Source organism: Bactrocera oleae, chromosome 2 (genome assembly GCF_042242935.1).
Source record: "Bactrocera oleae isolate idBacOlea1 chromosome 2, idBacOlea1, whole genome shotgun sequence".
Taxonomy (NCBI): domain Eukaryota; kingdom Metazoa; phylum Arthropoda; class Insecta; order Diptera; family Tephritidae; genus Bactrocera; species Bactrocera oleae.
In genome coordinates this window covers 88,342,204-88,355,541 of record NC_091536.1, presented here as the reverse complement: position 1 = coordinate 88,355,541, position 13,338 = coordinate 88,342,204, and the positions used below count along the sequence as shown (strand labels likewise).

At 33.5% G+C, this 13,338-nt stretch overlaps 1 protein-coding gene across 3 annotated transcripts; it reads left to right on the top strand.

Annotated features, from left to right (window-relative positions):
* Nucleotides 1-707: 707 nt before the first annotated feature.
* LOC138855655 (zinc finger protein 830) lies at nt 708-11,471 on the top strand. Of its 3 annotated transcripts, none has more exons than XM_070105957.1 (4): nt 708-870; nt 1,288-1,345; nt 1,406-1,450; nt 10,551-11,471. In XM_070105957.1, exon 4 carries the CDS (start codon nt 10,554-10,556, stop codon nt 11,334-11,336), a length of 783 nt encoding a protein of 260 aa, XP_069962058.1. In that variant the 5' UTR covers nt 708-870; nt 1,288-1,345; nt 1,406-1,450; nt 10,551-10,553; the 3' UTR covers nt 11,337-11,471. The 3 variants fall into 3 exon arrangements, with proteins under 3 accessions (XP_069962058.1, XP_069962059.1, XP_069962060.1); XM_070105958.1 differs by having other exon boundaries at nt 1,269-1,345; XM_070105959.1 differs by lacking the exon at nt 708-870 and adding an exon at nt 1,003-1,213.
* Nucleotides 11,472-13,338: the final 1,867 nt, after the last annotated feature.

Here is a 13,338-nt window from a genome sequence, read left to right as displayed (position 1 = left end):
TTATTCAATGTCATTAGTAACCAGTAACTATCTCAAATCGTTATCCCGTGTTTTGCGTTCTTTAACAATATACAAAAAGGAAAAAGTACGATTCTTTTGGCGCCGCGATTTGATGGCTCCGACGGAAAGAGGAGGTCCCAAGGATTAAAAAAAGTATAGAGATATATTTGCCTCAGTCTTCAGTTCCTGAACTTTTTTAACGAGACCATGTATTGTAAAAAGCGTTGTTGTGAATAATAATAATAATATTTTATACATCAAAAGTGACAGATAAAAATGATATATCACTTCAACTTTTATTTCTGCAAATATTTATAGAAGTCCTCTTTGAAATTTTATATTATATTAGTTCTGTACAAACTTGTATCAATTACATCTACACCATTATTTCCAGCGAAATAAATATAATAAAGCTAATAAAACTTATATTTTATAACTTATATTATATACCCCTTGACAACAACACAAAAAATCCTACGTTCTTGCTTTTATTTTCGGTTTTAGCAACCCAAAATTAGCAACACAAAATTAGCAAGAAACAGCCCCTAACATCACAGTGGCAAATTGACTGAAAACTACTGTAATTATTACAAAAAAGAATATATATAATTTTAAATTATTATTGAGTAATTTGGTTTCAATTTCCTTCCTTATTTGTTATCGATTGCAGCGATTAATCGACATTTCACACTGGGGAAATTGAAGCAACCCTATCATTTTGTGAGTGGTGAATTTATTTAGCTGCTGCTGTTTGCTGTGCCAGAAATAATTAAATAGAATCTTTATAAAAAACATTTAAAACCCATCAAATCGACATATTACCCGAAAAAGTCAGAAATATTAGGTGGCTTTTAAATATCGGGAAACAGTGTAAGTGGTTTTAATGATATCTTGATAAGATTGGATTTGTTGTTGCTAATTGCAAAATCGAATATTTCTGTTTGGCGTTGCTTGGTGCTCTGTAACTGGGATTCTTTAAATGCAATTTTATTATTTCAAAGCCGTACATATTAAAGGGGTAAAGGCCCGAATTGTATATTATTAAATATGTGCATATAATAATTTTGGTGTCATTTGATACTATTTGTATTGATTTAATTTAAATTAAAGAAATATGCATAGAATCAAGCTTGCAATTCCACCATATGCTTCATGAGTATTAGTATCGGGGTGCCGAAATAGAACGGGATTTAAGTATAATTGCAGTCACATGGTATTTTTTTTAGTAGATTTTTAGCTTTATATTACATATTAATAACTCATTGTAGTATATTTACTTTATTTCAGGGTTACAGTTATATTGTGGAATTACCAAATTGTGCTATATTAATATACAATTTTGAAGGTAAGACACTATATATTTCTGAGTGGAATAATTTAAATAATTAATTTTATAAATTTCTAGGTTTACATCGCCTAAATTTATAAACAAAAAATTTTCAAAATCTAGGTAAGTACCCAAACGCATCAGACATGTCCACGTATGTGCGTTACCACCATGGCTTGTTTTTGATATTATTAATTTGTGATGTTTCTATGACCGGAAAAAATTGAAGAATTCTAAATATATTATTTTAGTTTTTTTCACATTTGACCTCGTTACATTTTACTAAATATCAATTGTAAATTTTGTACCATGGTGTGACATACCTAATATTGCTTTTGTTTATTATAGTATCCATCACTTCTACAGTTAATAAGAACGCCGTTTTTTCCCCAGGTTCTTTGAATGAAGAGTAATACACCAAATTCTTTTTTAAACGGCTTAAAATATAATTTTGTTTATTTTTACATTTTTTACACGATTTTATTCTATTTAGCACGATTGAAAATTTTTTGGTCTTAAATTTTAATTGTCAGATTAATTTTTGCGAAATATGTTCTTATCAGAATTTTTTGTTGATACAAACAAGTTTAAATAGCACACATTTAGGGGAATTATATTTTTGTTTCATAGCGATGCGAGTAATAGATGATGACAGCAATTAAATTTATGTTCCTGTATTAAGGATTATCATTTTAATTTTTATATCTGAACAGGGTATATTAAGATTGCCACGAAGTTAGTAACACCCAAAAGGAAACGTCGGAGACCCTATAAAACGATCAGCATGATGAGCTGAGTCGATTTGACCATATCTGTTTGTCCTGTCTGTATACCATATATACGATTTGGTCCCTCCGTTTTTGAGATAGCGATCTGAAACGTTACACCCATCGTTTTCTCACAAAGAAGCTCCTGATTTTTTGGAACAGCTGATAGCGGACTACCATAGCATATGCCTGCCATACTAACTAAACAATCGGAACCAAGTGCTTGTATGAAAAACTTTTGCATTTGATTAGTTATCGTCACGAAATTTGTCTTAAATCATTATCTTGAGCAATAATGCAATCTCCGAAGAAATTGTTCGGATCGGGTCACTATAGCATATATGTACATAGCTGCCGTTCAAACTGAACGATCCGATTCAAGTTCTTCTAAGGAACTATTTCTGAAGGGTATAGCTTTTTTTTTTAATTTTCTTACCTTAAAAATTGAAGAACAGCTGTTTCACATAATTCTTGTTTTTCCACTAATTTTAATAGGTTTTAAAGATAAGGATTTTTGCATACGATCAACGCCTTTTTTTACACGTTTTTTTTCCCGTACCAATCACCGTGTAAAAATGGAATTAGGTGTATACAAAAATATATATTGCAATAATTTCTTTGCTGTTATATTAAAAAAGTTAAGTTTTTTTTGCCTTTCCATGAGTCTGTTAGAGTAGCGATGCAACGCAATAATTCTATTAATATTATATATATATATATATATATTGAGTTTGGTAACTGATAACTAATGCTCATAAAAAAATAATTGTGAGGTTAAAATAATGTTTGCTTAATTCTAACATCATTTACAAAAAAGATATTTTAAATTACACTAAATGTGGAGATGGTTCTGCTGTGTATTCAAAAGAAACCACAAACAAAAACATATATGACCAAAAGCAAGGATTAACTCAGTGTCGAACTAAAATACAGTGTATAGCAAATATTCTTAAGAATCAGAGATGTTTTTAATTTTAGTTATATTCGATTTTTTATTAACGGTGGTGAGTGTTAATTCGGAAGTGCCAATGACACCGTTGAAGCTATTGAAATTAAAAATGCAACGTCGCTGCAGTCAATAAGAATATTTGTACATATGTATATGTAGACGATATCGGGATCAATACCAGTATTTTAAACCTTAACCGTAATCTTACGTTTGTTATGCTAATTAACACGGAAAATATGCAACTCACCATTTACACATAAATTAATGCACTTTCTGGCGAAATTAAAATGGTTTGAAATCTGAAGGGTAGCTCATATTTATATAATATTATTAATAGAAAGCTTAAACAACTTAGATTATTGGTCTCAAATTTCTTCAAAAATAAATTTATTTTTATTTATTAATTTCAATACTTATACCGTAATCCTGTAATTGAAATGTGCTTTCTTCGTCGATGACGCAACAGGTTGTTGTTTTAACACCAGAAAACGGTTTCCAAATAATCTTTGGGAATGTTGCCAAGTTGACCGTTGTTGGGCGAATATAATACGTAGACCCGGTTGACGTGGGAACGGCGATGACGCCATTGTTCACAACCCTTGATTGAGGCTGCGAATACCACTTTCGGCCAAGTAGCTATGGCCATTTGTTTTGAAGCAAATCTTTGATGACGAGTAAATGCTGAAATTTCATTAACTTTGTGACTACATTTTGTGCATTTTCACACATATAATATAAGTATTATTTGTTCATATGTCTGCCGTTGGCAGCACAAGTGGCTGCCCCTTCGTTTGCGGTTGTCAGTTCATCGGCTTTGCTTGGTTTACGCCTCTCGTGTCAATTTGGGCCAAAACAAGTGTAGTATTATTCAGTTGATGGGTCATTTACCTGCGTCGTCGTATGCCGTTTTATGAATTATACAAATACTCATAAGTAGATCTGTGCAAATACATATTTAGGTGTGTATATAGCCGAAAGCTTTTAAGAGTATTTCTTTGTATTGTGCGAAATGTACATATACATGTATAGACTAGAAGTGAATATGCGAGTGTACCTATATTTGCGATGGGTGAATTTACATTTTTTTTTGTCGTTTTGTAATATTTAATATATGAGTAATATAATCAGATGCATTGTGTGAACTCTGACCTTTTGCTTGTTAAACTGTACACAATGGAAGCATTACATTTCATAAAACTGGCACCCACGGCTATTTAGATGCAACAAACTATTATATTTAACTGTTCAAATGTATGTGAAATTTGCACATATCTTTTTCTTCTTTGCTAATGAGGAGCATGGGACCGCAATTTATACATATTATTAAAACTTTACTTCAGTTGCACCGAAGCTAGAATACCTTTCACAAATTGAGGCGATTCTTCCGAATACGCTCCACTTCCGTTTTGCTTAATTTTCTCAGAAAACTTTCGCTAGAAGTTCCTAAGCAATGTCCAAAGATTCTTTTCTGGCGAAAAAAATTGCAATGTAAAAACATAAAAATAAAACATTTTTTAGTGCCAATATTTCACCCAAATTGATGACACTTTTTCTCCATATATTTTTCCCTATCAAGTTTAGAAAAACATTTTTAAAACTGGGGTCTCCATAACTCTCTTGCGTCGAATTCCTTTCTGCGCTGGCTGGTTTTCGGCCGCGCTTGAAAAAAATAACTCTGGTCGCCCCAACATCGGTGTGTTCATGGCTCTTTCGCGTCGATTTTCTTTCTGCAATAATAAAATCGATAAAAAAATTTATTATTGTTAGGTTATTTCTTCAAGTATATTTATCAAGTTTAGCCCAAATAAATAATTTTTCATACAAGAACTTGATTTCGATCGTTCAGTTTGTATGGCAGCTATGTGTGTAGATGCTTCTAGACCATCTTTGAAAATGGTGAAAAAGTGTAAGAAATTCATAGTAGGTTGAAAACCATTCGAAACGAAAGATAAAATTACAAACATTAAAGGAAAAACTCGAGGTTGATCTAAGGGTAACCTCAAAAATTATGTGAAAAATTCAAATAACCCAGATTTTGGGTTTTATATTTTTACGGGGTGGCGCACGAATCGTGCTACATAAACAAACCGTAATAACTTTTTCTGTATGAGTAATCGACTAATTTTTTTTGGCAGGTATTTATTTAATTTTTTTTTAAATGAATGCTTGGGATACCCTAAGGAAGGTTTGGATAGTGCAACGGTACCATGCTTTGCAGTCCGTCATTTCCGCCCAAAGGGAATTCAGACGGAATTTTAAAGACACTCCCCCGAGTAGATCTATCATTATGAGGTTAGTAAACATATTTGCCGAATCTGCGAGTATCGCAAGAAGACCGTACCATGGAGATCCGTGTTCAAGAAACAATCAACAGCCGCATCGTCAATTCAGGAAAATCCAAGAGTTTCGGCTCGCAACTTATCAGCGCAGCTTGGAGTTCGCAAACGGTCATTACAACGGTTAATTCATGTCAACTTAAACCAGTTTCCGTACAAAGTTCAAATAACAAGCCGGTTAAACACTCTTAATTTGCCTATTCGCCTGGAATCCCGACTTCAACCCTTCAGGCCGCAATGAAACATTTTCTAATTAGGTGTCGCATATGCGTGGCAGAGCATGGAGGTCATTTACGGTGCATAATTTTTAAAATTAATTAACTATATGAAATAAAATAAAATTTGCTATACAATAAAAAAAATAAATGTAATGCATTGATTAAAAAAACAAAATTATTGCGATTTGTATCTTTTACAAAAAATATTTTCATTTAGGAAATTTTGTGTAAACTTACCTTCTGTTCTTGTCCCAAATACATTTTTTTTTTTTATATAAAATATTTATTTTTGCTCTTATTTTGACTTAATTTTGAAAAAAAAACTTAATTTTCAATAAAAAATTGTTGCGTTAAAATATTAGATTTTTCTTAACTTAGTAGGCTTTATATCTACTTTCATATGCTATAAAATATCTCTCTAAGATAATGCAAACAAGACGCCACTAAACGATTCAATCCTGATTTTTTTTACATCTACTGCGAAATAATAGGTAGATGAAATTTTTGCATTTTCTGAGACAATATATATATTTTTTATACCATTAGAAAGTAGAGATTTTAGCAAATTTAAAACCTACTGACTTAAAAAAAAAATAATTTTTGACGTGCTTGGAAATTAGGATGTTTTTTTGATTTAAAACAAAGTTTCCTCCCTAATATTTTAAATAAAAAATTTATAGTGTATTTAAGACATACGATTTTAAGTTTACACCAAATTTCGCAAAAGAAATTTTTTTTGTACAATATAAAAATAAAAATTTCAAAAAACTTAGAGATTTTTTTCTCATACATTTTGCGGTTATGTGAGTAGAGTATACCTTATTATTACCTACTACTTTGCTATACTTGTATAACTTTTTTTTGGGCGGCCAGTAGTTTTGCCGGAAATGGAGATAAACCCTTCCCCTTCCCGACCTCGAATAATTTTTGTTATTTTTATCTTTCCCATAGGTTTCATCCTACTAAGATTTTTTTTGTTTGCGTTTAAAAGTTATCTACCTTGATCTATATAGTGGTCTGATATCGACGGTTCCGACAAATGAGCAGTTTCTTGTAGAAGTGACATATATTCGTTTAGTTCGCGTATGTACAGACAGACGGACATGGCTAAATTAACTTAGCTCGTCACGCTGATCATATATATAAAAATATTATGTACATATATATTTTATAGGGTCCCATACGTTTCCCGCTGGGTGTTACAATGGCAAACCTAATAAACCCTGCTCAGGGTATTAAAATTGAAAGAGTCTATACTTTTATGTATGACAAATAATCTTAAAAATAATTGCAAAAAAAAAATAGTTTAAGCTGTTCTGACTATGTGATACATTTCTGTAATTTAATCACAAATTGTTCGATCCTGAGCTTTCTCAGTTGGCGAAATTAAATTAACTTATCTAAAGCAATCGAATTTTACCTTAAAATTACATAATTGGTTGAAAAAAGCTTCAAAAATAATTGAAATGAAGCATTATTATCTATATAAATATGTATTATCAATGGCAGCGGATATTAACGTATTAATCTTATCAGTATCTCTCCATATATTGGTATATTAATTAATTGACCGCCTCTGACCTTAACTCGGTTTTTGTCAAACGTGTTGGCATTATTTCTTGTTGCTGTTGTTTTGTTTAAAGTTCGCACAGCTGTTTGTGTGTGATGTCATGTGAATTTACGTTAATTACATTTGGCACGCACATACTTGTAGAAGCTTAGCTTTGCCCTTGGCAATAGCAGTTTGCATGTGAAAGCGAATTGCAATTCACTCTCCCCTAGTTCGGCGGGTGTGGGGTGGACGTTGGTAAGTGCTTGGCAATACAGCTGTTGAATTGCTGCAACAGCTGTTGGATTGTGCTGGTTGCAATTCCAATCGCCACATTCCAGGTTAGCAGGAGTCGGCATGAAAATTTCCATATTGCCGTTTATTTAAATTATTACACAAGACTCGTTTAACTAAAGTTTTGTTTTAATTTTGCTTATGTGCTCACAACGTTTTGCATCTTGCATAGAATGTAATAGTTTAAGTTTTTTAGTTAAGTTTTCATCAATTTTTTATAGTTACTATATCCGATAAAGTCACGTTAAGTGGCGGTCTTCATCGTTCTTAATATTTTTTGAAATATCTGTGAACTATTGACCGAACAACTTGAATTTATTAGTTAGATATTTCTAAGAAAAAGTAAATAATTGAAATCGATTTAAGGAGGAAGGTGATTCCTTAAAGTTTTCTTGAAAACTATATAAGTATAAATACATCTGCAAGTTTTTAATGGTAAATATTAAAAGTTAAGCTACGTTGATGTGTTAAATTTCTCAAAATATTATTTTTAAAATTCGCATATGGCGAAAGCTCTACTGAAATTTTGAAAATGTAATAATCTCCGTTTAAGGAATTATATCCACTTGTGAATTTCAAAAAATCTAATGCTTATTTGGAAATTCGAAATCCGGCATATACCAACGATTTCAGGAGATCTAAACGTATTTAAAATAAACTTTAACTTTGTGTTATTGGCACCTAAAAATTTAAACACATTTTCTCGAAATGCGGTTTACAGAATAATAAGCAGGCAGCGAATTCAGATTTATGTTTGCGTGTTGTTGAAGTGTTATCCTCTAAGTCATCTATAATAGGTTAATCTAAGGAGCAGAGATTTGAGAGTGTTCGCAAATAAGGGTTCGTCTGCATAAGGTCTCAAGAAGTGGGATTTTATTCTTAAAGTGTTTAGATTATAATTATATAAAGGATTATTCAAGGTCATTCGATCTGACTTCCAATCTCCTTTTTGTTAAAAACATTCGCTAAAGTTCCATACTGCGGCTGTATATTCAAAGGAACTATTTAAAAAAAAAAACCATAGAGGTACGGTTCCGTGAATAAATTTTATAGACTTACTACATATTAAATTATATACAGGTTGGTTGAAAAGTTTGTGTGTTCAAAATGAAATAATCTGTTTTGGTACGAAATTTTTTTTATTCAATATAATCTCCCTTACCTTCAATACACTTATTCCATTGATCCTTCAATTCATTTTTATGCCATCCCTATAATCACTTTCCGGAAGCTCTGCAAAGTGCCCGCCTACGGCTGTAATAGCTTCTTCATTCGACGAAAAACGCTTTCCACGACGGAATTGTTTCAGCTTTCTGTAGATGTAGTAGTCGCTGGGAGCCAATTCTGGTGAATACGGTGAATGTTCCACCAATTCGTTGAATTTTGCTATTGTTAACACATTTTGGTCTGCAAACCAGGTCTATTATCACCAATTCTTTCATCCAAGTGATCCAAACGGCTGCAATAATATTCAGAGTTGATTGTTTTACCTCTTTGCCGATAATCAATCAACAAAATTCCTTTTTGTATCCCAAAAAACTGCTGCCATAACCTTTTTTGCTGATCGTTGTGACTTCAACTGCTTTGGAGCTGAACAACCAGCTTCAGTCCACTGTATACGTTCTTGTTTCAATTTTTCAAAGTTATAAAATGATGCAAGAAATGGGCTTTATTCTGCTCAAAACGCTCCAAATTATGCTGAGAAATTTGTTTGCGGTCCAGTTTTTGTAGAATTTTTAACGTGTGCGGCACTAACTTTCCAAACAGCTTTTTCATATGTCTTCTCCATGTAAAATATGAAGTACTCGTTCGCCTGAGATGCCTATGGTATTAGCAATTTCACGCTTAGTCCAACTTGAAACTTCACTAACAATATTATGAACTTGCTCAATCATTTCTAGTGTGGTTGCGCTTTTTGGTCGTCCATCACGTGTATCGTATTTAAATCTACTACAATCACGTTTAAATTCAACAGCCCAAAATTCAACGGTGAGTTTTGAAGGCGAGGACTCCTTATACACATCTAACAATTGTTCATAAATTTGCTTTGCTTTTAAATCTTTCAAAACAAAAAATCTAATCACTGCGCGATATTAAATTATTTCCATATTAAAAAAATTCTCTTGACACGTCAACTACAAATGGCTTGTAAACTAATAATTAATTGACAGAATGACTTGTAACTTTGCATGTGTTCTCACGACAGCTGTACCAACTTGAGAAAAAAAGCTAGTAGTGCTATTTCTTGGTGAGACCAACCATTTGTGCAACCAACCTGTATGCAACTATTCAAAATAATATTGATTGTGTATATAATACACATTTTACAATATACATACATACATATGTAAATATGTACAACAAATATGCTCCGCATTAATTTGGCGTCACCTTGCTTATTTCTAGTTTACGTATCGAAATATTGTGATGCAAATATGATGAACGGTGCCATTTGCGGACACGAGCGCTTTGAGTGTTTCAAGTGTTTGGTTATTTTTGGAGAATTGCACAAATTTGTTCAAAATAGAAAAATTAACGCCATTGTTATGACATAGTGCATACACTTCTACACATGTATGAATGTATTTGTTTATAAATAATTTTATTATTATTCTATTTCTGCGAACATATGACTTTATACGTAATAAATATGTACGTGTTTTGATAAATAAATTCATTTGTATTGTTTGCGGGTCGCACTTACGCGCCTCCGACTCTACGTTCACACTTGAAGTGGTGAAGTAAAATTATTGTTGCGTCACGCCACGTTGCGCTCGCTGATTCTACTTGTAGTGCGTTTTACGTTGTTCTTTTTTTTCCGTTCGACTGTGATTGCGTAGTAATTATTGTGGATTTGAAGCGACATTGAAATACTGTATTGTGTCGCAGTTGTCAGGGAGCAAACCGCGATTGGAACGAGTAATATACCCACATGCAATAATAATGTTTGGTGATGGCAAGCGCCACTTAAATGTGTACGCAGCGATGTGGATTTTCTAGTTATGTACATCTTTTTTGATCGTTTTTCGAAAGCTTTAAAATTTAGTTAAAATAAAATATTCTCCCTCTCTCTCTCTCCAAATACTAACTGCGTGCGTAAAAATTTTCAGAAAATGGGACGGCATCAGGAAAATCGCCTAAGATTGTCGGCAAGAACGAAAGTAGCTGAAACGGAGCATAAAGTCGATTCAAAATTGGCGAAGACAAATTCGAATGGACAAATTGAGTGCATTATTTGCAAAGTCACTGTAAAATCGGCCACATTATGGAAGGTGCATGCGAACTCCAAGCTGCACAAGGAACGCATAACGATTGCAAAGCAAATAAAATCGACTTTTAAAGGTGTTATACCGGAAGCGACTACGAAGTTGTCCACACCGACACCACAAACACCAAAATCATCCACAAAAGTAGTGGAGACGCCGAAAGGGGCGATTGCAGTGCAAAAGAGTTCGAAAAGCATACAACAAATTGTAACAAAAGCAGCGCCTAACTTCACGGAAAAATCTGCATCCGCCAATAATGTAGACACTTTGTTGCCCGAGAAGTTCTTTGATGATCCCGTAAAGGATGCGAAAATACGTAATGCAGAATATAAGGACCCACAAACGGATGAGTGGGAACGTTTTCAGCGTGAAATTCGTGAAGCATCCTCTGTATCTGTTGCAATTATTGCTGGTGAGCAAATGGAATCAGCATTCGATCGTGACTTGGATGAGATCAATGATCAAATGAAGCATTGGTCTAGATATATGAATTTGGAGGCGCGCAAGGGTGTGCTTAGCGTAAATAAAGACCACAAATCCGAAACTCACAGCTCTGACGAGAATGAAAGTGATGATGAGACAGCAACAACTTCTGAATTTTCGGACTGGCGTTCGAAGTCATTTCTTTAAAATCACTGTGTGAGCGATTATCTGATCTGATCTGATATTTACTATTATAAATATGTATGGAAAACAAATATGTTATGTTGGTTAACATCTTTATGGATGGAATAAAATCATTTTTAAGCTTTATTATTAAACAAAGATTTTAGAAGTGTTGTTTTTGCGCTGCAAAATTGAAGCGTGTGATCGTGATCTGAGGGTCAAGACGTACTGCATGAAAGAGGTTTCGTAAGTACTACAATTTATTACAAATATTGGAAAATCATTTGACAGGTTTTTACAATATAAAATAAGTATATTGAAGCTCGAAATTGAAAGAGAGAAGTGAAGTTGTGATCGTGGTTCAACTAATTCGACCGCCTCATACTGAATTCGAACAACGTGGGAACGGTCCTTGGGTGCTAAACGGGTTTACGTAAACGGAAGTAACATTTCCATACATTATTTTAAAAGTACAGTATGATTTAAAACAACAAAAACTGCATTTACACTGGTTTCGATTTATGAAAAACTCATATTCAAAAGAACCTGCTTGAACTTGGGTCGTATTAGAGAGAGAGGGGCTCAGATTTACTGCTTAGCTATTACGTATTACGTGGAACTAACGTCAAAAGATTATTGAATCTGGAAATAGTTTTATACTTTGATGTCTATGTGTTTAAGAATGCATCTGTTTGAATTTCGGACATTTAAAATGCCTGGGATTACATTATTATTTACAAACACCCTGCATGTAGGCAACAATCGCATATCAGCAATTAAATTTATTGCCTATGTTAAGGAGCTTTATTGCAATTCTCTCTTAGATGAATTGAACAAAAACAAAAACTAATTATTAACATACAATTTTATTCATTATTGGTTCGTGTCCCTTAATTGGTCCCTTTGACCCTTAAGTAATGACCTATACGCTCTTTTGTGTTTTGCATGCGTTTTTGCTTTCATCTCCTTGTTGTATTGTCGCCTTATGTTGTCATTGTTGCTTTTGTTTGAATTTCTATTGCTCTCACTTTCCGCCACAAGCAATTTGTTTTTTTTTTTTGCTTTGCTGGATTGTAGTAAATTTCGTTGACTTTTCTTGAAGGCCAGTGACCCACCCAGCCAACAAGAAAAGTCAATTTACAAGAACAAGAACAAAAACAAATATTGGCAATATTGCACATCTGCACAAAGAAATCTAACCATACATGTACTTATGTACATATGTATGTACTTATGTACTTATCGCCAACAAAGAACGAGTCGAACGCATTTATTGCACAGCACGATTTTGTTGCTGGCACATAGCAATCTTTTGCTACTATTTTCTCCACAACAACAAACAAGAAACGTAGAATTTGATTCTTCTCACTTATGCTCCTCAGCTCTATGAAAAGTACCTCCCTTGCGGGGGGAGACAAATGCTGCCTCGGGTTACCTTCATTAACCCCCTCCGCCCCTTACAATTTTTTTTTTCTTTGTTTTTATCTCCTCTTCGTTTGGCATGTTGCTCCACTATGACTGCGTGTCTGCTGGCGATATTCGAAATTCATTCCACTTTTGTACATATGTACATTTCTATGTGCATACACACACACACGTGCATGAGTATATCCCAATATCGGCATGTGTCTCAATTTACGGTACTGCAGCAAAGTGTTAAGCAATTTTCTTTGTGCTCTTTGTTTATTTTAGAATATTGGTGTGGAAAACTGCGTGCTAGTACATAGCCCAGATATAAGTATCTATGTACTTACATACATACATATGTACATATGTGGCTAATGTATTTTCTTTATATAAACTTATGGTAGCTATGTACATATGCAGTTATATGTTTTTAGGTAGGAAAGTGCATTGCAGAGCGAATTATGTACCGTTTCTTTGCTCTCTTCTTGATTCTCATGCATAATGCAGCAATAGCAGCAGCAGCAGCGGTGGCAGCATCAGGCAGCCGCCACATGGGCGGGCGCGTGTCTGGCTGGTTTGCCTTTTTCGACTGACATACGCATTAAACGGGCGGGCATCA